Source organism: Cherax quadricarinatus, chromosome 30 (assembly GCF_038502225.1).
Source record: "Cherax quadricarinatus isolate ZL_2023a chromosome 30, ASM3850222v1, whole genome shotgun sequence".
NCBI classification, from domain to species: domain Eukaryota; kingdom Metazoa; phylum Arthropoda; class Malacostraca; order Decapoda; family Parastacidae; genus Cherax; species Cherax quadricarinatus.
Window position 1 is genome coordinate 933,180 of NC_091321.1, and position 26,821 is coordinate 960,000.

Below are 26,821 nucleotides of genomic sequence, written 5' to 3' on the forward strand. Positions count from 1 at the left end.
TGCTACTCTCCACAAGTGCTGCTACTCTCTACGAGTGCTGCTACTCTCCACAAGTGCAGCTACTCTCCACAAGTACTGCTACTCTACACAAGTACTGCTACTCTCCACAAGTGCTGCTACTCTCCACAAATGCTGCTACTCTCCACAAGTGCTGCTACTCTCCACAAGTGCTGCTACTCTCCACAAATGCTGCTACTCTCCACAAGTGCTGCTACTCTCCACAAGTGCTGCTACTCTCCACAAATGCTGCTACTCTCCACAAGTGCTGCTACTCTCCACAAGTGCTGCTACTCTCCACAAGTGCTGCTACTCTCCACAAATGCTGCTACTCTCTACGAGTGCTGCTACTCTCCACAAGTGCTGCTACTCTCCACGAGTGCTGCTACTCTCCACAAGTGCTGCTACTCTCCACAAGTGCTGCTACTCTCCACAAGTGCTGCTACTCTCCACAGGTGCTTCTACTCTCCACAAATGCTGCTACTCTCCAAGAGTGCTGCTACTCTCCACGAGTGCTGCTACTCTCCACGAGTGCTGCTACTCTCCACGAGTGCTGCTACTCTCCACAAGTGCTGCTACTCTCCACAAGTGCTGCTACTCTCCACAAGTGCTGCTACTCTCCACAAATGCTGCTACTCTCTACGAGTGCTGCTACTCTCCACGAGTGCTGCTACTCTCCACAAGTGCTGCTACTCTCCACAAGTGCTGCTACTCTCCACAAGTGCTGCTACTCTCCACAAGTGCTGCTACTCTCCACAAGTGCTGCTACTCTCCACAAGTGCTGCTACTCTTCACAAGTGCTGCTACTCTCCACAAGTACTGCTACTCTCCACAAATGCTGCTACTCTCCACAAGTGCTGCTACTCTCCACAAGTGCTGCTACTCTCCACAAATGCTGCTACTCTCTACGAGTGCTGCTACTCTCCACGAGTGCTGCTACTATCCACAAGTGCTGCTACTCTCCACAAGTGTTGCTACTCTCCACGAGTGCTGCTACTCTCCACGAGTGCTGCTACTCTCCACAAGTGCTGCTACTCTCCACAAGTGCTGCTACTCTCCACAGGTGCTGCTACTCTCCACAAGTGCTGCTACTCTCCACAAGTGCTGCTACTCTCCACAAGTGCTGCTACTCTCCACAAGTGCTGCTACTCTCCACAGGTGCTGCTACTCTCCACAAGTGCTGCTACTCTCCACAAGTGCTGCTACTCTCCACAAGTGCTGCTACTCTCCACAAGTGCTGCTACTCTCCACAAGTGCTGCTACTCTCCACAAGTGCTGCTACTCTCCACAAGTGCTGCTACTCTCCACAGGTGCTGCTACTCTCCACAAGTGCTGCTACTCTCCACAAGTGCTGCTACTCTCCACAAGTGCTGCTACTCTCCACAAGTGCTGCTACTCTCCACAAGTGCTGCTACTCTCCACAAGTGCTGCTACTCTCCACAGGTGCTGCTACTCTCCACAAGTGCTGCTACTCTCCACAAGTGCTGCTACTCTCCACAAGTGCTGCTACTCTCCACAAGTGCTGCTACTCTCCACAAGTGCTGCTACTCTCCACAACTGCTGCTACTCTCCACAAGTGCTGCTACTCTCCACAAGTGCTGCTACTCTCCACAGGTGCTGCTACTCTCCACAAGTGCTGCTACTCTCCACAAGTGCTGCTACTCTCCACAAGTGCTGCTACTCTCCACAAGTGCTGCTACTCTCCACAAGTGCTGCTACTCTCCACAAGTGCTGCTACTCTCCACAAGTGCTGCTACTCTCCATAAGAAATACTGCTCTTCGTGTACGAAGATAAATCATGCAGGGGAATAGGTTGCCACATGATATTCAAAGCCTTTCCTGGTACCCAGAAGTTATCAAGGCTGCTCGTCACCTATTAACCACGGTGAAAAATATACTCTAATACCTAAAATAGGTATGTGCATCAAGAATGACATGTTTATTAAATTATATACAAAGCCAGGGGGAACTATATTATCAGTAGCAATTATGGTACACTTACAAAACATAAAAAATAAAGAGTAGAGCAAGACGGATTAAACTTTTATCCAAATAATATTAAATCTCTTTATATTACATCTGAAACCACAAGACAAATGAGGAAATAAAAATGAAAGAGAGAGAGAGACACAAGAGAGAGACTGTGGAAGTAAATAAAGTTAGCGAGAGAAAACAGGACGCTAACTTCTTGTCACATGAGTCAGTCTTTACACGAGGAAGTTGAAAAATATAACCTCTTGTGGTGTTTCTGGTCGATAGCTGAGTGCTTTACCTTGTGTGGTGTGTGGTATGTGGTATGTGGTGTGTGGTGTGTGGTGTGTGGTGTGTGGTGTGTGGTGTGTGTTGTGTGGTGTGTGTTGTGTGGTGTGTGTGTATGGTGTGTGGTGTGTGGTGTGTGTGTGTGTGGTGTGTGGTGTGTGGTGTGTGGTGTGTGGTGTGTGGTGTGTGGTGTGTGGTGTGTGGTGTGTGGTGTGGTGTGTGTGTGTGTGTGTGTGTGTGTGTGTGTGTGTGAGGTGTAGTATTGAATACCACTAGTATTGAATACCACTAATATTGAATACCACTAGTATTGAATACCACTAATATTGAATACCACTAGTATTGAATACCACTAATATTGAATACCACTAGTATTGAATACCACTAATATTGAATACCACTAGTATTGAATACCACTAATATTGAATACCACTAGTATTGAATACCACTAATATTGAATACCACTAGTATTGAATACCACTAGTATTGAATACCACAAATATTGAATACCACTAATATTGAATACCACTAATATTGAATACCACTAGTATTGAATACCACTAATATTGAATACCACTAATATTGAATACCACTAATATTGAATACCACTAGTATTGAATACCACTAGTATTGAATACCACTAATATTGAATACCACTAATACTGAATACCACTAGTATTGAATACCACTAATATTGAATACCACTAATATTGAATACCACTAGTATTGAATACCACTAGTATTGAATACCACTAATATTGAATACCACTAATACTGAATACCACTAGTATTGAATACCACTAGTATTGAATACCACTAATATTGAATACCACTAATACTGAATACCACTAGTATTGAATACCACTAGTATTGAATACCACTAATATTGAATACCACTAATACTGAATACCACTAGTATTGAATACCACTAATATTGAATACCACTAATATTGAATACCACTAGTATTGAATACCACTAGTATTGAATACCACTAATATTGAATACCACTAATATTGAATACCACTAGTATTGAATACCACTAATATTGAATACCACTAATATTGAATACCACTAGTATTGAATACCACTAATATTGAATACCACTAGTATTGAATACCACTAGAATTGAATACCATATTGAATACCACTAATATTGAATACCACTATATTGAATACCACTATTGAATACCACTAATATTGAATACCACTAGTATTGAATACCACTAATATTGAATACCACTAGTATTGAATACCACTAGTATTGAATACCACTAATATTGAATACCACTAGTATTGAATACCACTAATATTGAATACCACTAATATTGAATACCACTAGTATTGAATACCACTAGTATTGAATACCACTAATATTGAATACCACTAATATTGAATACCACTAGTATTGAATACCACTAGTATTGAATACCACTAATATTGAATACCACTAATATTGAATACCACTAATATTGAATACCACTAGTATTGAATACCACTAATATTGAATACCACTAATATTGAATACCACTAGTATTGAATACCACTAATATTGAATACCACTAATATTGAATACCACTAGTATTGAATACCACTAATATTGAATACCACTAGTATTGAATACCACTAATATTGAATACCACTAATATTGAATACCACTAGTATTGAATACCACTAGTATTGAATACCACTAATATTGAATACCACTAATATTGAATACCACTAGTATTGAATACCACTAGTATTGAATACCACTAATATTGAATACCACTAATATTGAATACCACTAGTATTGAATACCACTAGTATTGAATACCACTAATATTGAATACCACTAATATTGAATACCACTAGTATTGAATACCACTAGTATTGAATACCACTAATATTGAATACCACTAATATTGAATACCACTAATATTGAATACCACTAGTATTGAATACCACTAATATTGAATACCACTAGTATTGAATACCACTAGTATTGAATACCACTAATATTGAATACCACTAGTATTGAATACCACTAATATTGAATACCACTAATATTGAATACCACTAGTATTGAATACCACTAATATTGAATACCACTAGTATTGAATACCACTAGTATTGAATACCACTAGTATTGAATACCACTAATATTGAATACCACTAGTATTGAATACCACTAGTATTGAATACCACTAGTATTGAATACCACTAATATTGAATACCACTAATATTGAATACCACTAGTATTGAATACCACTAATATTGAATACCACTAATATTGAATACCACTAATATTGAATACCACTAATATTGAATACCACTAATATTGAATACCACTAATATTGAATACCACTAATATTGAATACCACTAGTATTGAATACCACTAATATTGAATACCACTAGTATTGAATACCACTAATATTGAATACCACTAATATTGAATACCACTAATATTGAATACCACTAATATTGAATACCACTAATATTGAATACCACTAGTATTGAATACCACTAATATTGAATACCACTAATATTGAATACCACTAGTATTGAATACCACTAGTATTGAATACCACTAATATTGAATACCACTAATATTGAATACCACTAGTATTGAATACCACTAATATTGAATACCACTAATATTGAATACCACTAGTATTGAATACCACTAGTATTGAATACCACTAATATTGACTACCACTAATATTGAATACCACTAATATTGAATACCACTAGTATTGAATACCACTAATATTGAATACCACTAGTATTGAATACCACTAATATTGAATACCACTAGTATTGAATACCACTAGTATTGAATACCACTAATATTGAATACCACTAATATTGAATACCACTAGTATTGAATACCACTAATATTGAATACCACTAGTATTGAATACCACTAATATTGAATACCACTAGTATTACCTGCTCTACTTCACTTATTGTGCTGCCATCATTTATTCTTTGTAATTTGTCTTTAACATTTGGTTTATGTTAAACAAAGTTACAATATTAAGTTCTAACTTGTCTACTCTTTCCTTCTCAAAGTTTCTCTCTTCTTTACATTTTCTTATTCATTTCTGATCTCCTTGAATCTCTAACTTCTTAACTCACCCGCTTCATATATTGCTCCCAAGACCTTTTCTTTTATCCATTACCATTCAGCACATTCCATTAAACCACACATTCCATTAAACCACACATTCCATTAAACCACACATTCCATTAAAACACACATTCCATTAAACCACACATTCCATTAAAACACACATTCCATTAAACCACACATTCCATTAAACCACACATTCCATTAAACCACACATTCCATTAAACCACACATTCCATTAAAACACACATTCCATTAAACCACACATTCCATTAAACCACACATTCCATTAAACCACACATTCCATTAAACCACACATTCCATTAAACCACACATTCCATTAAACCACACATTCCATTAAACCACACATTCCATTAAACCACACATTCCATTAAAACACACATTCCATTAAAAGACACATTCCATTAAACCACACATTCCATTAAACCACACATTCCATTAAACCACACATTCCATTAAACCACACATTCCATTAAAACACACATTCCATTAAAACACACATTCCATTAAACCACACATTCCATTAAACCACACATTCCATTAAAACACACATTCCATTAAACCACACATTCCATTAAACCACACATTCCATTAAACCACACATTCCATTAAACCACACATTCCATTAAACCACACATTCCATTAAACCACACATTCCATTAAACCACACATTCCATTAAACCACACATTCCATTAAACCACACATTCCATTAAACCAGTCTTTATCATACCATCTTATATTCACCTTATGGAATAAACTGTTTACATTAGTCTATAAACAAATTATAGAGCTCTTTGTACATATTATATCCGAAGCTTGTAATATAGTGTTCTGTTTAATTTCTCTAAACCACTGTTTTTATCCATTGTAATTCACTCCTTATATGTAGTAATTCCTGTTAAACACGAAGTATGATAGTGAAGGTGTGTTGGTGCCTCTTGTTCTTGTCGCTTCCTGTCTTGATGTTCTGAAACTTGTCAGTATATTAAGGAAATCTATTGACCATGTATCTACAATTAGCACCTCACAGGCTGCCCCCTTTTCTGTTTAAAATATGCACGTACGTGTGTGTGTGTGTGTGTGTGTGTGTGTGTGTGTGTGTGTGTGTGTGTGTGTGAGTCCTTCCACTGTATTATCCAGAAGGTTATTCAACAAAATCCTGGCTATGGCATTTTAATAACAGCAGGATGGATGTGACCTTTTCAGCAGGAATTTATTCAGTTTAAGGAAGTACTTATCTAATTATGGATAATTAATATGATTAGCATACACAAATCACGTTAAGAAAATAATCAGAAGATTAAAAACTAATCAGATGTTGAACAGATTAGAGATTAGTCTTTAGTGAATTTCATTGCGATTAGTAAGAACAAATTTGATTGGTGTGCAATAATTGCATAACCTTGAACTAATCCGATTATTAAGTACTAATCGGATTAGTAAAACTTGTGAGATTATAAAGAGGTAATCACATATGTAAAACAAGTCAGATTAATTTTGATTAACCTGATTACTTAGAACTAATTAGCAAGAAGGAAACTAATAAACTAGAAATACTCACATTAGTTTGAGAACACAAGTATGGATGTAACAATGTTGACGCAAGTACTGTAGCAGAGTTAACCTAAGTGCTGTAGCAGAGTTAACCTAAGTACTGTAGCAGAGTTTACCTAAGTAATGTAGCAGAGTTAACCTAAGTACTGTAGCAGAGTTTACCTAAGTAATGTAGCAAAGTTAACCTAAGTACTGTAGCAGAGTTAACCTAAGTACTGTAGCAGAGTTAACCTAAGTACTGTAGCAGAGTTAACCTAAGTAATGTAGCAGAGCTAACCTAAATAATGTAGCAGAGTTAACCTAAGTAATGTAGCAGAGTTAACCTAAGTAATGTAGCAGAGTTAACCTAAGTACTGTAGCAGAGTTAACCTAAGTACTGTAGCAGAGTTAACCTAAGTAATGTAGCAGAGTTAACCTAAGTACTGTAGCAGAGTTTACCTAAGTAATGTAGCAGAGTTAACCTAAGTAATGTAGCAGAGTTAACCTAAGTAATGTAGCAGAGTTAACCTAAGTACTGTAGCAGAGTTAACCTAAGTAATGTAGCAGAGTTAACCTAAGTAATATAGCAGAGTTAACCTATGTACTGTAGCAGAGTTAACCTAAGTACTGTAGCAGAGTTAACCTAAGTAATGTAGCAGAGTTAACCTAAGTACTGTAGCAGAGTTAACCTAAGTAATATAGCAGAGTTAACCTAAGTAATGTAGCAGAGTTAACCTAAGTACTGTAGCAGAGTTAACCTAAGTAATGTAGCAGAGTTAACCTAAGTACTGTAGCAGAGTTAACCTAAGTAATGTAGCAGAGTTAACCTAAGTAATGTAGCAGAGTTAACCTAAGTACTGTAGCAGAGTTAACCTAAGTAATGTAGCAGAGTTAACCTAAGTAATGTAGCAAGGTTAACCTAAGTAATGTAGCAGAGTTAACCTAAGTAATGTAGCAGAGTTAACCTAAGTAATGTAGCAAAGTTAACCTAAGTAATGTAGCAAAGTTAACCTAAGTAATGTAGCAGAGTTAACCTAAGTAATGTAGCAAAGTTAACCTAAGTAATGTAGCAGAGTTAACCTAAGTAATGTAGCAAAGTTAACCTAAGTAATGTAGCAAAGTTAACCTAAGTAATGTAGCAAGGTTAACCTAAGTAATGTAGCAGAGTTAACCTAAGTAATGTAGCAGAATTAAGCCAAGTAATGTAGCAAAGTTAACCTAAGTAATGTAGCAGAGTTAACCTAAGTAATTTAGCAGAGTTAACCTAAGTAATGTAGCAGAGTTAACCTAAGTAATGTAGCAGAGTTAACCTAAGTACTGTAGCAGAGTTAACCTAAGTAATGTAGCAGAGTTAACCTAAGTAATGTAGCAGAGTTAACCTAAGTAATGTAGCAAAGTTAACCTAAGTAATGTAGCAGAGTTAACCTAAGAAATGTAGCAGAGTTAATCTAAGTACTGTAGCAGAGTTAACCTAAGTAATGTAGCAGAGTTAACCTAAGTACTGTAGCAGAGTTAACCTAAGTAATGTAGCAGAGTTAACCTAAGTAATGTAGCAGAGTTAACCTAAGTACTGTAGCAGAGTTAACCTAAGTAATGTAGCAGAGTTAACCTAAGTAATGTAGCAAGGTTAACCTAAGTAATGTAGCAGAGTTAACCTAAGTAATGTAGCAGAGTTAACCTAAGTAATGTAGCAAAGTTAACCTAAGTAATGTAGCAAAGTTAACCTAAGTAATGTAGCAGAGTTAACCTAAGTAATGTAGCAAAGTTAACCTAAGTAATGTAGCAGAGTTAACCTAAGTAATGTAGCAAAGTTAACCTAAGTAATGTAGCAAAGTTCACCTAAGTAATGTAGCAAGGTTAACCTAAGTATTGTAGCAGAATTAACCTAAGTAATGTAGCAGAGTTAACCTAAGTCATGTAGCAGAGTTAACCTAAGTAATGTAGCAGAGTTAACCTAAGTAATGTAGCAAAGTTAACCTAAGTAATGTAGCAGAGTTAACCTAAGTAATGTAGCAGAGTTAACCTAAGTAATGTAGCAAAGTTAACCTAAGTAATGTAGCAGAGTTAACCTAAGTAATGTAGCAGAGTTAACCTAAGTACTGTAGCAGAGTTAACCTAAGTAATGTAGCAGAGTTAACCTAAGTAATGTAGCAGAGTTAACCTAAGTAATGTAGCAGAGTTTACCTAAGTAATGTAGCAGAGTTTACCTAAGTAATGTAGTAGAGTTAACCTAAGTAATGTAGCAGAGTTAACCTAAGTAATGTAGCAGAGTTAACCTAAGTAATGTAGCAGAGTTAACCTATGTAGCAGAGTTAACCTAAGTAATGTAGCAGAGTTTACCTAAGTAATGTAGCAGAGTTTACCTAAGTAATGTAGCAGAGTTAACCTAAGTAATGTAGCAGAGTTTACCTAAGTAATGTAGCAGAGTTTACCTAAGTAATGTAGCAGAGTTAACCTAAGTAATGTAGCAGAGTTTACCTAAGTAATGTAGCAGAGTTAACCTAAGTACTGTAGTATAGTTAACCTAAGTAATGTAGCAGAGTTAACCTAAGTAATGTAGCAAAGTTAACCTAAGTAATGTAGCAGAGTTAACCTAAGTAATGTAGCAGAGTTAACCTATGTAGCAGAGTTAACCTAAGTAATGTAGCAGAGTTTACCTAAGTAATGTAGCAGAGTTTACCTAAGTAATGTAGCAGAGTTAACCTAAGCAATGTAGCAGAGTTAACCTAAGTAATGTAGCAGAGTTAACCTAAGTAATGTAGCAGAGTTAACCTATGTAGTAGAGTTAACCTAAGTAATGTAGCAGAGTTTACCTAAGTAATGTAGCAGAGTTTACCTAAGTAATGTAGCAGAGTTAACCTAAGTAATGTAGCAGAGTTTACCTAAGTAATGTAGCAGAGTTAACCTAAGTACTGTAGTAGAGTTAACCTAAGTAATGTAGCAGAGTTAACCTAAGTAATGTAGCAGAGTTAACCTATGTAGCAGAGTTAACCTAAGTAATGTAGCAGAGTTTACCTATGTAATGTAGCAAGGTTAACCTAAGTAATGTAGCAAGGTTAATCTTAACAATGTAGCAAGGTTAACCATAACAAAGTAGCAAGGTTAACCTTAACAAAGTAGCAAGGTTAACCTTAACAATGTAACAAGGTTAACCTCAACAATGTAACAAGGTTAACTTTTACAATGTAACAAGGTTAACCTTAACAATGTAGCAAGGTTAAACTTAACAATGTAACAAGGTTAACTTTAACAATGTAACAAGGTTAACCTTAACAATGTAGCAAGGTTAATATTAACAATGTAACAAGGTTAACCTTAACAAAGTAGCAAGGTTAACATTAACAATGTAGCAAGGTTAACCATAACAAAGTATCAAGGTTAACATTAACAATGTAGCAAGGTTAACCTTAACAAAGTAGCAAGGTTAACCTTAACAAAGTAGCAAGGTTAACGTTAAAAAAGTAGCAAGGTTAACCTTAACAAAATAGCAAGGTTAACGTTAACAAAGTAGCAAGGTTAACCTTAACAAAATAGCAAGGTTAACGTTAACAAAGTAGCAAGGTTAACCTTAACAAAGTAACAAGACTGACCCGTCTGGGTTAGCCTTGACACCTCATGACATCTCATGACACCTCGTGACACCTCATGACATCTCATGACACCTCGTGACACCTCATGAAAAGGGATGACACCAGATTGATCATTAAGGAGTAATAATATATTTATAATAGTTTATGTTAATCTCTAAACCCATGTGGGTCATTTAGCGCAAGACGTAGTGGAGGCTCGATCCTCCGTCTGTTGAGCATGAGACAGACGCTCTTCCTACCTGTACTCAGCTGTTTGTAATTGTTAAGGAGAAAGACTTGCAGAGGAGACAGTGCCTGGAGTCAGCAGTGAATGCCAGTCCAGATGCAGTCAGTCATCCACAACACCCAGAGTTCCAGGATATCTGGAGTCCAGGATAAACTTGTACTTCTGCTCCAGCACATGTTGTTCAGGTGATCAAGTCATTCCTAACACCTGTATTGAAGTGTGATGACCCATGTGATCTCAACACCTGACTACCTTTTGCTCCAGCCTCATATATATATATATATATATATATATATATATATATATATATATATATATATATATATATATATATATGACTTGGTTTCTACTGGATTGATAAAGTTCCGTTTGATCAAAAACAATAGTAAAAAACAAATTTAGTACCGGTCACATCTGCATATATTGTTTGTATAACAAAATACATAATTCTGTCTTCATCCACTTGGGATGATTTTCAGAAGTACATATAAGACATATTTTCTTCCTCGGTTGCTGAACTTTCTTTTATATAAAATGACTACCATAAATATATGGACTTAGCATTCAATTAAGTCCTAAAAATTCTAATGCAAGTAATGTATTCTGTGACCAGGACCAGGATGGGTCCTGGTCCTGGTCTTCTCCGTGTGGTAACACAGCAGCTCCGTCCCCTCAGGGGAGGTTCCTTGACGCTGGTGACGGGCTTTTGATCTAGGGAATTAAATCTCTACTCCAGTTTCCTGAATTGAGCCTGAATACCTCCCATTCCTCCCCGCCCCACAGGCGTTGTATAATCCCTACTGTTTTAGCGCTCCCTATGACTATAATAATAATAGCAGCAGGTCCGTGACCGTTCCTCCTTGCTGTCTCCGTGACGAGGAATATTTTCGATTTCAAACCTGTTAAATTTAGAAGACTTTATTTATATATTATAAAACTTACATTAAATATTACATTTTGAATAGGTTCTATGTAGATAGTTTCTTCACTCATATTTCTGGTAACAATACAGTCATTTTTATTACATGTAAATTATCAAAAAAAATAAAAAATCGTCCCAATTTTCGAGGACAACATGGAATGGTTCTGGTGTCACTGAGCTGTTTCTCAGACACAGTTGAAGAATTTGGAATGTTCAAAGGTACAACTCTGTTGACTGTTTCTGGCAAACATGTGGAATTTTTTAATGAACTCCTTAATATTATCTTTGACTTCGATCAATCCAGACAATGGAACGTGAATGATGATGTTGCTGTTATACATCTGTTAATTTGCACCAAGTCTTAGATCAACACAAGTCACTGAATCGAAATTGAAATGTTAAAGATTTGAGTACGAAGACAATGGACCACCTTCCATTTTTAGACACCTAAGTAAACAAAAGTGATTAAGTACAACTTCTTGTCTTTAAGGTTTATAGGAAGTTATCCATTGTAGTTATTTATTTTCATGTATTTTCTTTTTTACTCTTTGCAAAGAAAAGAGTCTTAGAATGAGCTGAACATTTGACTCTCGGCTCTTAGAACACTAAATTGATTATAACATATTTTCTAAGTTAGGTTAGACTGCTCATTTATTGCTGAAGAGGAAAAGGCTGGAAACTATATAGTTCTTCTATATTTTGCCAGAACTGAAATTTGCAAAAATAAGTCTCCCCTCCCCCAAAAATATGTGAAGGCTGCTTCCTTCCGCAGATCTAACACAACACCGTCAATTCATTTGTAAAAAGATTTTAGTTAGACATCCAGAAGAATGTCACATCTATAAGACAATGTGCGCCGATTGTGTATGAACGTGTTTGAACGTGTATGCATGTAACACGGATGTTAAGGACATTTTTTTTATCATTGTTATCTATTAAAGAAAGCTAGATATATCAGCAATAAGTAAAATAAAGATAAGGAAGTATGGTGTGTCTCTGAGAGTAGGAGAGATCATAGTAGCTTCAGGGGTAAGTAAAGAATTCTGCAACGAGAAGAGGAGCTTTAAATATTAAATATTTAGATTTAGTTTATACATTATTTAGAATAATAGTGGGATATAAGAAGCAGATTGAAAGCAAAGTTTGTGTGCCTAAACACCCAATCTCCCTCACTCTTTCTCACACATTCTCTATCCTCCAATCTCCCAAGTCTCTCTTTTTTATTCATTCTCTCTCTCTCTCTCTCTCTCTCTCTCTCTCTCTCTCTCTCTCTCTCTCTCTCTCTCTCTCTCTCTCTCTCTCTCTCTCTCTCTCTCTCTCTCTCTCTCTCTCTCTCTCTCTCCCTCTCTCTCTCTCTCTCTCTCTCTCTCTCTCTCTCTCTCTCTCTCTCTCTCTCTCTCTCTCTCTCTCTCAGCCTCACCTCTGACAGCAGCTGCTCTACGGTCCTCCAGCGTCCTGATAGTGGCTGCCACCTGCGTGTCAACATACATTGCAAAGGCAAGGTCATGGTAGAGTGGCACTGCCTGAGGGTCACCTGCTGGCACCTGACCTCCATCTCCATCAGGTGAGACACTGTTGTTGTTGGCCTCCACCTCGTTACCCAGCACGTTGATGGCAACCAGTCCAACCTGCTCCAGGTAACACCTCGTTAGTACTTATGCAACTGATACTTAAGTAGTTGTTACTTACAAAGCTGTTACTTAACTAGTTGCATATATATATATATATATATATATATATATATATATATATATATATATATATATATATATATATATATATATATATATATATATATATATGTCGTGCCGAATAGGCAGAACTTGCGATTTTGGTTTAAATTGCAACGCTCATCTTGCCATATAGGACAAGTGAAAATTTGTGTATGCAATAATTTCGCCAAAATCATTCTGAACTTAACGAAAAAAATATATTTCACTGCGTTTGTTTAGTATTAAATTATTGTAAACAAATCTAAAATATATTTAGTTGGGTTAGGCTAAAATAAATTGCTCTTGTTATAATAAGGTTAGGTAAGTTTTCTAAGTTCCTTTTGGTGCAAAATTAAAATTTTTTACATTAACATTAATGAAAAAAATATATCTTTAAACGTATAAGAGAAAATTTCAGAAAGGACTTAATTTTAAATGAGTTCTTGCTAATTGACCAGTTTTACATATTCGGCACGACATATATATATATATATATAAATAATATATATAAATATATATATATATATATATATATATATATATATATGTATATATATATATATATATATATATATATATATATTGCCATGCGCTGGCATGGCAAGACGTGTAGCGGACTAGCTGCGGGATTTTCAATTATAACTCCGGATCAACGAGGCTGACCAGGTTAAGACTCAACAGGACTTATTGTGAATACTCTGGGAAGATTCCAGTGAAGCGAGAAGACATTTCAGTGCACCGTTTCAAGGTAAATTGTGGAAGTGTTGTGCAGTTTGTGAATGTTGGTGAGTGGTGGTAGTGAGGAAGACGGCCAGTGGAGGGGTGGGGGAGTATAAGGCCTACACTGTGTATGAGTACCGGCCAAGATTATCGTATATACAAACCTCGAAAAGCTCTTATAAAAACATCTATATCCAGCACGATGCACCATGCTTCCAGTTAACTTAGAAATGATTGTGTCGATGCATGGACTATTTAGAGGCATATGTTATGGAAAAACAATGTGAGATTAATGTTAACGAGGGAGTGACCAGTCAGTGCATTACCCCCCCCCCCACGTCTCGGGGGTGAGTGGAAGAGGTGGGATGAGTAACTAGATGGTGAGTGAACGCATTGGTTCAGGAGTGCCCATACCCACATTGTTCATAGTGTACATGGGAAACAAATAAAGTTATAAGTATTGTAAGACAGTGTGAACAATATATAGTGTGCAAGTCCATGTGTATTGCACTCCTCGGGATAACCCCACTCAACAACCTGCGCCTCCCCCACCTAATTCCCAGCAGAAGTTTTTCCCTTCCCCTCCCAGCCCCTCACCAGCCTCTCAAACTCCACCAGGCCACCACGGTCAAGTTCACTACCTTCCACGCACCATACCCACCCAGCATGCCATATTCCACTCCTATTGTCTAGTCTAGCAGATGGATGCCAACCAGGAGGAAGCAAGCAGCCAGGGAAATGGCACGGCTGGCAATACTAGGAGAGGCAAGTGTCGGTCATGCTTACAGCTTCGTTGTCTCAACTCTAATGGTTTCCTCCGCAAACACGGTAGTTGCCCTGGTTCAGGATGTCCTCCTGTGGAAAGTGATGATCCAGAGCCACCTCAGGCACCTGAACCCACTCCAACAGATCTCATCTCATCAGACAATCTCTTGGAAGCAATTAAAGCAACAGGTACGAGGACACTCACACATATTCCCAAAGCAGCCCGTCCACACGCAGCTGGGAAACTTACAGACCTCCTGAAAAAAGTAAACGATGGTTCCACTATCTTAAATGCTCCACCAACCATCAAGGCATGGCACAACTTGCTACTTTTTGGCAATGTCTGCTTAGCTGTGCCGGAAAGAAGGGGAAAGAGGCTAGCCTCAATGATAATTAAATCCTTAAGAGATTTTCCTAGAGTTGATAACCTCATTCGCCTTCCCCGTCAACACAAAAAAGGGAGAGGCAGAACCCCCACTCACTCTACTGACAGTGAAAAAGTCAGAGTCCAGGTGAGCAAGAAAATTGAAGAGGGCAACACAGTGGGGCAATCAGAATTATTACCAGTGAAGATACAGTTGCTCCCAGGGATGCTGACACGGCTGAAGCACTTAGAGGAAAGCACCCTGCCAGGGAAACCAGTGGCACCAACAGTTCCAACACCTCTGTCCCCACTATGGAACCATTGATTGTGGAAGACTCAGACATTTACAAAGCAATAATGTCGTTCCCATCTGGCTCTGCTGGGGGTTACACTGGAATAAGGCCACAGCATTTAAAGGAAATGGTTAATCCAGTTATTGGGGAAATTGCAGAGACACTGCTTTCAGATATCACAAGGTTCATCAACAATTCCTTGGCTGGTCTGATTCCTGATGAAATTAGACCTTTCTTTTTTGGTGCAACACTTTGTGCACTTAAAAAGAAGGATGGAGGAATTCGGCCAATTGCAGTAGGCAACACGTTACGCCGCCTCGTATCCAAAGCTGCTGTCCGAGGTATTCGTGCACAGGCAGCCATGATGCTTCAACCAAACCAGCTTGGCTTTGGGGTCTCTCAAGGAAGTGAAGCAGCGGTTCATGCAACAAGGGCGTATATCAACAACCTGCCTGAGGACAATGCAGTGGTAAAATTAGATTTCAAGAATGTGTTCAATCTCCTGAAAAGAGACGTGGTATTAGCAGCAGTACAAGAACATTTCCCTGGTCTCTTCCCTTTTGTTTCAGCTGGGTATAGCAAGGAATCAATGCTTCTCTTTGGAGAGCATGAAATCACATCATCGGAGGGTGTCCAACAAGGAGATCCTCTTGCACCATTTCTCTTCTGTATAGCAGTTAGGGAAATCACAGTCAGACTGACCAGCGAGCTAAACATCTGGTTCCTAGATGATGGCACACTAGCAGGTACAAAGGAGTCCCTCCTACATGACCTTACACAGGTAATGACACGGGGACAGGAAATGGGTCTCATCCTGAATCCATCCAAATGTGAAATCATCTCAGTCAGTCAACAAGTGATAAATGCAGTGAGATCAAAACTACCAGGAGCAGCAGTCATTGCCCCCACAAATAGCGTCTTGCTAGGAGCACCTCTGGGAAGCAATGCCATTGACACAATTCTCAGGAAGAAATTGGAAGAGTTAAGGAGAATGGAACAACGAATAGTCAATCTGGACACCCACGATGCCTTGTACCTTCTCACAAAGTGCTTGAGTCTGCCCAGGTTGACATATTTCCTAAGATGTGCACCTTCATATGATAACCCTATACTGCACGAATATGACAGTATTCTGAGGCAGATTTTTACGAAAGTACTTAACCTTACTCTAGAAGACGGGCAGTGGAACCAAGCTACACTTCCAGTCAGACTAGGAGGCATTGGTGTCCGCAAGTCATCACAGATTGCATTACCTGCTTTTCTGTCCTCGTGTATTGCATCCAGAGAGCTTGTAGCAGTGATTCTCACTGAACATCTTAGGGACAAGATTGGAGTCAAGGACCAAAAATTCATTGACGGAGCAATGATCTGGGATAATCTAACGGGCTCTGAAACCAGACCTGCTCCCCCCAACAACTACAAACAATCGCACTGGGATGGTCCAATAGTGGAAAATATTGCCTCAACAATGCTTCAGAGTGTGTCAGGGAAGGATAGAGCCCGCCTCCTGGCAGTGAGAGCCCCTCATGCTGGGGACTATCTGTTGGCTGTTCCCAACTCCAGCCTTGGCACATGCCTCGACCCACAGACCATCCGCATCGGTGTTGCCCTTCGACTTGCCGCCCCTATTCTCGCCGAACACAGGTGTATTTGTGGCAGTGAAGCAGCAGACCGATTTGGGTACCATGGTCTTGTGTGCCGTAAATCCGAGGGAAAGATTGCAAGACATGAGGAGGTTAATAAGATTATCAAGAGGAGCCTCACAACAGCTGGATGCCCAGCAGTAAGGGAGCCACCCCAACTATGCAGATCTGATGGCAGCCAGAAGCGTCCAGATGGTATCACCCTTCAAGCCTGGACAGATGGGAAGCAGGTGGTGTGGGACTATACATGTGCATCTACCTTGGCTGATACCTATCTCCAATACACCAGGGAGGAAGGAGGGGCAGCTGCCAGCTTCAGGGAGTCCCAAAAGTCTAGAAAATATGGAGAACTTGCCCATCATTATATGTTTGTTCCCATAGGCTCAGAGACCCTTGGCTCATGGGGAAAGAGTGCATCTAAATTCCTTAAGGAGCTGGGAAAAAGACTCATCAGGGTAACTAGGGATCCCAGGGCAGCTAGTTTTCTGTTCCAGCGGCTCAGTGCGGCTGTTCAAAGGGGTAATGCCTGCTGTATTTTGGGCACACGCCCCAGCTCTGAGGAGCTGGATGAGATTTTCGCCTTATAATCGGTGATACACACGTAACAACATGTACCGTATATGCCACCTTTATATCAACAATGTATCTCTTAAATCTTCTGTACCATATTATGTAATAAAATATTCCTATTGGTAAAAAAAATATATTAAAAGATGGGGTGGTAGGGGAAGTGGAATATTCAAACGGCTTCAGGAAGAAATCCAAATATTCTTCCTTGAAGCCTTTTTATCCACTTCTTCGAGGCTGTGGGTCCCACAATTTACACCAGAGGTGGACCCCATTATATTATATATATATATATATATATATATATATATATATATATATATATATATATATATATATATATATATATATATATATATATATATATATATATATATATATATATATATAAATATATATATATATATATATAAATATATATATATATATATATATATATATATATATATATATATATATATATATATATATATATATATATATATATATATATATATTGCACTGTTTAGAATCTGACTTCAGCACTTCTAACACGGTTTAGACTCTGATCTTCTCAGGTCTTCTAATACCCTCAGGCAGAGCCCTGGTAGCTTCATGATAGAGAAACCTTCAGCTTACACGTCACTTGCAAGTTATCCAGCCGTCCAGGAGCCAACGTAACAGTCCACTGTACATTCTGCAGTGCACACGGTGTACAACTTGCAGTGCACACATTGCAGATCCTTTAGTGTACACATAGAACACTCTGTAGTGGATACGGTGTGCAGTCTGCGATGTACACAATGTAAATACTGCAGTGTACACCCTGCAGTGTACACCGTGCAGTGTATACCCTGCAGTGTACACCCTGCAGTGTACACCGTGCAGTGTACACCCTGCAGTGTACACCCTGCAGTGTACACCGTGCAGTGTATACCCTGCAGTGTACACCCTGCAGTGTACACCCTGCAGTGTGCACCCTGCAGTGTACACCCTGCAGTGTACACCCTGCAGTGTACACCGTGCAGTGTACACCCTGCAGTGTACACCCTGCAGTGTACACCCTGCAGTGTACACCCTGCAGTGCACACCCTGCAGTGCACACCGTGCAGTGTACACCGTGCAGTGTACACCGTGCAGTGTACACCGTGCAGTGTACACCGTGCAGTATACACCGTGCAGTATACACCGTGCAGTGTACACCGTGCAGTGTACACCGTGCAGTGTACACCCTGCAGTGTACACCGTGCAGTGTACACCGTGCAGTGTACACCCTGCAGTGTACACCCTGCAGTGTACACCCTGCAGTGTACACCGTGCAGTGTACACCGTGCAGTGTACACCCTGCAGTGTACACCCTGCAGTGTACACCGTGCAGTGTACACCCTGCAGTGTACACCCTGCAGTGTACACCCTGCAGTGTACACCCTGCAGTGTACACCCTGCAGTGTTCACCGTGCAGTATACACCCTGCAGTGCACACCCTGCAGTGTACACCCTGCAGTGTACACCGTGCAGTGCACACCCTGCAGTGTACACCCTGCAGTGTACACCGTGCAGTGCACACCCTGCAGTGTACACCGTGCAGTGTACACCGTGCAGTGTACACCCTGCAGTGTACACCGTGCAGTGTACACCGTGCAGTGTACACCGTGCAGTGCACACCCTGCAGTGTACACCGTGCAGTGTACACCGTGCAGTGTACACCCTGCAGTGTACACCGTGCAGTGTACACCGTGCAGTGTACACCCTGCAGTGTACACCGTGCAGTGTACACCGTGCAGTGTACACCGTGCAGTGCACACCCTGCAGTGTACACCGTGCAGTGTACACCGTGCAGTGTACACCGTGCAGTGTACACCGTGCAGTGCACACCCTGCAGTGTACACCGTGCAGTGTACACCGTGCAGTGTACACCCTGCAGTGTACACCGTGCAGTGCACACCCTGCAGTGTACACCGTGCAGTGTACACCGTGCAGTGTACACCCTGCAGTGTACACCGTGCAGTGCACACCCTGCAGTGTACACCCTGCAGTGTACACCGTGCAGTGTACACCCTGCAGTGTACACCGTGCAGTGCACACCGTGCAGTGTACACCGTGCAGTGTACACCGTGCAGTGTACACCCTGCAGTGTACACCCTGCAGTGCACACCCTGCAGTGTACACCCTGCAGTGTACACCCTGCAGTGTACACCCTGCAGTGTACACCGTGCAGTGTACACCCTGCAGTGTACACCCTGCAGTGCACACCCTGCAGTGTACACCCTGCAGTGCACACCCTGCAGTGTACACCCTGCAGTGTACACCGTGCAGTGTACACCCTGCAGTGTACACCGTGCAGTGCACACCGTGCAGTGTACACCGTGCAGTGTACACCGTGCAGTGTACACCCTGCAGTGTACACCCTGCAGTGCACACCCTGCAGTGTACACCCTGCAGTGTACACCCTGCAGTGTACACCCTGCAGTGTACACCCTGCAGTGTACACCGTGCAGTGTACACCCTGCAGTGTACACCCTGCAGTGTACACCCTGCAGTGTACACCCTGCAGTGTACACCGTGCAGTGTACACCGTGCAGTGTACACCCTGCAGTGTACACCCTGCAGTGCACACCCTGCAGTGTACACCCTGCAGTGTACACCCTGCAGTGCACACCCTGCAGTGTACACCGTGCAGTGTACACCGTGCAGTGTACACCCTGCAGTGCACACCCTGCAGTGTACACCCTGCAGTGTACACCCTGCAGTGCACACTCTGCAGTGTACACCGTGCAGTGTACACCGTGCAGTGTACACCCTGCAGTGCACACCCTGCAGTGTACACCCTGCAGTGTACACCCTGCAGTGCACACCCTGCAGTGTACACCCTGCAGTGTACACCCTGCAGTGTACACCCTGCAGTGTACACCCTGCAGTGCACACCCTGCAGTGTACACCCTGCAGTGTACACCCTGCAGTGTACACCCTGCAGTGCACACCCTGCAGTGTACACACTGCAGTGTACACCCTGCAGTGCACACCCTGCAGTGTACACCCTGCAGTGCACACCCTGCAGTGTACACCCTGCAGTGCACACCCTGCAGTGTACACACTGCAGTGTACACCCTGCAGTGTACACCCTGCAGTGTACACCCTGCAGTGCACACCCTGCAGTGTACACCCTGCAGTGTACACCCTGCAGTGTACACCCTGCAGTGTACACCCTGCAGTGTACACCCTGCAGTGCACACCCTGCAGTGTACACCCTGCAGTGCACACCCTGCAGTGTACACCCTGCAGTGTACACCCTGCAGTGTACACCCTGCAGTGCACACCCTGCAATACACACCCTGCAGTGCACACCCTGCAGTACACACCCCGCAGTACACACCCTGCAGTGCACACCCTGCAGTGCACACAGTGCACACCCTGCAGTGCACACAGTGCACACCCTGCAGTGCACACAGTGCACACCCTGCAGTGCACACAGTGCACACCCTGCAGTGCACACAGTGCACACCCTGCAGTGCACATTCTGCAGTGCACACACTAGGATGCTCCCTCACCTTCAGATAATACAATTATCGTCTCTATAACTAAGTTTGTGTTCAACTTTCTAAAATATTGTAAACTGACTTGACAATATTTCAGAAGCTTTTCCTAGCTAAATGTCGCTAGAAAAGGCTTCTCTTTTCTTCGTGTTATTTACTCCGCCTTATAAGTATTAACATATCATTCCAGTTCAGCTGATAATAATAATAATAATAATAATAATAATAATAATAATAATAATAATAATAATAATAATAATAATAATAATAATAATAATGATAATAATAATAATAATGATAATAATAATAATAATAATAATAATAATAATAATGATAATAATAATAATAATAATAATAATAATAATAATAATAATAATAATAATAATAATAATAATAATAATAATAATATTAATAATAATAATAATAACAAAAATAATAATAATAAAACATATTAGCGTACTTTAAGGCGTTGTTCTCGCACTAAAGTAACATTAACTCGACCTTAGCTGGTAAACCCAGGCGCAACACCAGGGTGTCTTTATCAGATCAAAACAGAGACTTACGATGACAGTGGAAGGTGAGGTAACCAGTCCCCCAGTCTTGCAGAACTGCACATAACACACATTGAAAGGTGAGGGATTGATTACCTCACCTAAATTCTTGGAAATATCGTCTTTGAGGAAATGGTATGGTGATACCGAGAAGATGTGGAAAAAGACACTTGTACATAAGTGTCTTTTTCCACACAATATCGTCTTTGTATTAATGGATAAAGCCACTGCTGTGAGAAACCTCTTTAAATAAAGATACCCCAGGTGTTGGTATAAACCTTGGTAATAAATACCGACAAGTTGGTTTAGAAAGACACGTAAGCAAACACTATAACATATTTATTAGAAAACGTTTCGGTCCTGGGACCTTGATCACTTCTAACATACAGAGGTAGAAAGACATTATATATAGGCGGAGAGTGAAATGTGACGCACGTGACCTGAGGAATGTCATAAGAACATAAGAATGGAGGAACACTGTAGAAGGCCTACTGGCCCATGCGAGGCAGGTCCTTATCAAAACAACCTCTGCCTATGATGAGGACCAGTAGACGATGAAATCATGTGACTCCTGTGTTGTTGGGTTGGTGCTGCTTAAGTATCATGTATGCCAATGTTTTTGAAATTTTGTAGTTTCCAGTGTTGCGTTCTATAGTGTCGGTGACGGTGATTAGTGAGGCTTCTAGGCACCGTCGGCGTCTGAGGTCTGGTTCGGTGAGAACGAGTTGTGCCTCGTTCCAGTTCATCAAATGCCCCGTGGAGTCTCTGTGGAGGACACAGGCGTACCTTACATCGTCTCTGTTAGAGGCATTTCGATGCTCATTCAGGCGGACTGCAAGATCTCTGTCTGTCTCGCCTACATATTTCTTGGGACAGAACCCACAGGGGATAGTGTAGACGCCTGCTGTAGAAGTTAGAGGTGTGGGGCTGCGTTGATGATATATTGGTTTTCTATCCAATATCCAGGCCCTTCTCAACAAGATCAATGCAGTTGAACCATCAATAAAGTTTACACTTGAACTCGAAAATGATGGCAAACTTCCTTTCCTCGACGTTCTACTGTGCAGATCTCCCGACAGTGACAAACTTCTCTTCAAAGTGTATAGAAAACCTACCAACAAGGACGATCTTATACACTTTTATTCACACCAAGATACCCGCACTAAGAGAGGAGTCCTCATTGGCTTCTTCTTGAGAGCTCTTCGCATCTCCAGCCCTTGTTTTCTAGAAGAAGAATGCACTTACATAACACAAGCCTTTACACGTCTTCAGTTCCCATCTTTCTTCATCCGAGATTGCAGACTCAAGGCACAAGCTATCCTCAACAAACCGCCCATGGAACAGCCCCCTAAACAGTTCATAGTACTCCCATGTGGCGATGTTGCCACGAATACTCGCCGGGCACTTGCTATGAGTAACATCAACACATCCTCTATCAAAGACCTCACTACTAAACGCAGCCCCACACCTCTAACTTCTACAGCAGGCGTCTACACTATCCCCTGTGGGTTCTGTCCCAAGAAATATGTAGGCGAGACAGACAGAGATCTTGCAGTCCGCCTGAATGAGCATCGAAATGCCTCTAACAGAGACGATGTAAGGTACGCCTGTGTCCTCCACAGAGACTCCACGGGGCATTTGATGAACTGGAACGAGGCACAACTCGTTCTCACCGAACCAGACCTCAGACGCCGACGGTGCCTAGAAGCCTCACTAATCACCGTCACCGACACTATAGAACGCAACACTGGAAACTACAAAATTTCAAAAACATTGGCATACATGATACTTAAGCAGCACCAACCCAACAACACAGGAGTCACATGATTTCATCGTCTACTGGTCCTCATCATAGGCAGAGGTTGTTTTGATAAGGACCTGCCTCGCATGGGCCAGTAGGCCTTCTACAGTGTTCCTCCATTCTTATGTTCTTATGACATTCCTCAGGTCACGTGCGTCACATCTCACTCTCCGCCTATATATAATGTCTTTCTACCTCTGTATGTTAGAAGTGATCAAGGTCCCAGGACCGAAACGTTTTCTAATAAATATGTTATAGTGTTTGCTTACGTGTCTTTCTAAACCACCTCAGGTGTTGCACATGTGTTAAATTTCCCATCTTGTCGCCATGGTAAACCATTATTATAAACATTCCCAACTCTTAAACATCTGCTTGAAGAGATTCCAACTCGCCTTACAGAAGAATCGCTTACTATGAGGAAGGAGCAATCTTACCGTACAGAAAGATAACTTGCTTTAGAAAGACACGTAAGCAAACACTATAACATATTTATTAGAAAACCTTTCGGTCCTGGGACCTTGATCACTTCTAACATACAGAGGTAGAAAGACAGACAGACCATAAACACATCATCTATCAAAGACCTCACTACGAAACGCAGCCCCACACCTCTAACTTCTACAGCAGGCGTCTACACTATCCCCTGTGGGTTCTGTCCCAAGAAATATGTAGGCGAGACAGGCAGAGATCTTGCAGTCCGCCTGAATGAGCATCGAAATGCCTCTAACAGAGACGATGTAAGATACGCCTGTGTCCTCCACAGAGACTCCACGGGGCATTTGATGAACTGGAACGAGGCACAACTCGTTCTCACCGAACCAGACCTCAGACGCCGACGGTGCCTAGAAGCCTCACTAATCACCGTCACCGACACTATAGAACGCAACACTGGAAACTACAAAATTTCAACAACATTGGCATACATGATACTTAAGCAACACCAACCCAACAACACAGGAGTCACATGATTTCATCGTCTACCCGTCCTCATCATAGGTAGAGGTTGTTTTGATAAGGATGTGCCTCGCATAGGCCAGTAGGCCTTCTACAGTGTTCCTCCATTCTTATGTTCTTATGACATTCCTCAGGTCACGTGCGTCACACCTCACTCTCCGCCTATATATATAATGTCTTTCTACCTCTGTATGTTAGAAGTGATCAAGGTCCCAGGACCGAAACGTTTTCTAATAAATATGTTATAGTGTTTGCTTACGTGTCTTTCTAAACCAACTTGTCGGTATTTATTACCAAGGTTTATACCAGAAAGATAACTAATTAATATATTTACTATTATTATTGTTATTATTATTATTATTATTATTATTATTATTATTATTATTATTATTATTATTATTATTATTATTATTATTATTATTATTATTATTATTACTTTTCATTATTATTATTATTATTATTATCTGCATCATCATGGATAAAGAGCTCTTGATTCAAGAACATCATAACACTCTCACCTTCTGCCTTAAAGATGGCAGTCTTCAAGGAGTTACTTAACTAACCTGGTTGAAGAGATTGTTCCTGTTGAGGTGGTTCTTGTGGAGGAGCAGCTTGAGGAAGGTGCCTGTGCACTCCACCGTCACTGACTTCAGCTCCCGCGCCTTGAACTGCGAGTGTTCGTTGTCTGAGAGCGAGACGTAGCCTAGCAGAGCGAACTTGGCGTTGAAGAGAGCAATCTCCTTCCCCGGCATCACGTCCCCGATGTGCAACTCAACTTTCTCAGCTGCAATGATCCATCAGTGTAGTAATATATCCCGAAATACTCAGGCATATTTGAAATTTTAGCTGCAATAAGTATATAAACATAAAAAAAAAATTTTTTTGTATTACGTAGAAATACATAGAAGGTTAGGATCGTCTCGATTAATAAAGAAATCTCTCTACTTCTGTCCTGAGGATAGTCCTGACTAAATTCGATATATATATATATATATATATATATATATATATATATATATATATATATATATATATATATATATATATATATATATATATATATATATATATATATATATATATATATATATATATATATATATATATATATAAACATTGATATAAAAATTTCCAAATACATTTTAAGGCAGTGTAATATAATGAAGGTTCTTACAGAAGATTTAAAGACAACCAAACACATTCTGACAAAACTAACATCTTATGAAAGCTTCTGATAGCGGCTCTCTGGGGGGTTAAGCTGCGGCTCCCTGGGGAGGCCAGTTGAGGCTCCCTGGGGGGTCAAGCTGCGGCTCCCTAGGGAGGCCAGTTGAGGCTCCCTGGGGGGTCAAGCTGCGGCTCCCTGGGGAGGCCAGTTGAGGCTCCCTGGGGGGTCAAGCTGCGGCTCCCTGGGGAGGCCAGTTGAGGCTCCCTGGGGGGTCAAGCTGCGGCTCCCTGGGGAGGCCAGTTGAGGCTCTCTGGGGGGTCAAGCTGCGGCTCCCTGGGGAGGCCAGTTGAGGCTCCCTGGGGGGTCAAGCTGCGGCTCCCTGGGGAGGCCAGTTGAGGCTCCCTGGGGGGTCAAGCTGCGGCTCCCTGGGGAGGCCAGTTGAGGCTCTCTGGGGGGTCAAGCTGCGGCTCCCTGGGGAGGCCAGTTGAGGCTCCCTGGGGGGTCAAGCTGCGGCTCCCTGGGGAGGCCAGTTGAGGCTCTCTGGGGGGTCAAGCTGCGGCTCCCTGGGGAGGCCAGTTGAGGCTCCCTGGGGGGTCAAGCTGCGGCTCCCTGGGGAGGCCAGTTGAGGCTCCCTGGGGGTCAAGCTGCGGCTCCCTGGGGAGGCCAGTTGAGGCTCCCTGGGGGTCAAGCTGCGGCTCCCTGGGGAGGCCAGTTGAGGCTCCCTGGGGGGTCAAGCTGCGGCTCCCTGGGGAGGCCAGTTGAGGCTCCTTGGGGGTCAAGCTGCGGCTCCCTGGGGAGGCCAGTTGAGGCTCCCTGGGGGGTCAAGCTGCGGCTCCCTGGGGAGGCCAGGTTGAGGCTCCCTGGGGGTCAAGCTGCGGCTCCCTGGGGAGGCCAGGTTGAGGCTCCCTGGGGAGGCCAGGCTACGGCTCCGTGGGGAGGCCAGGCTGCGACTCTCTGGAAGGTCAAGCTGCGGCTCCCAGGGGGGTCAAACTGGGCTCCCAGGGGGGTCAAACTGCGGCTCCCAGGGGGTCAAACTGCGACTCCCAGGGGGTCAAACTGCGGCTCCCAGGGGGGCCAAACTGCGACTCCCAGGGGGGTCAAACTGCGACTCCCA

The 26,821-nt window shown here is 41.5% G+C and overlaps 1 protein-coding gene across 1 annotated transcript in view; it reads right to left on the reverse strand.

Annotated features, from left to right (window-relative positions):
- The window catches only part of LOC128692479 (centrosomal protein of 104 kDa), a 414,264-nt gene that overhangs the window by 80,758 nt on the left and 306,685 nt on the right, over positions 1-26,821 (reverse strand). The window contains exons 4-5 of the mRNA XM_070089824.1: positions 25,106-25,326; positions 13,081-13,288 (exon numbers count right to left, since the gene is read on the reverse strand). Of these exons, the coding sequence (XP_069945925.1) occupies positions 13,081-13,288; positions 25,106-25,326 (429 nt within the window). The remainder of the gene's footprint in view (positions 1-13,080; positions 13,289-25,105; positions 25,327-26,821) is intronic.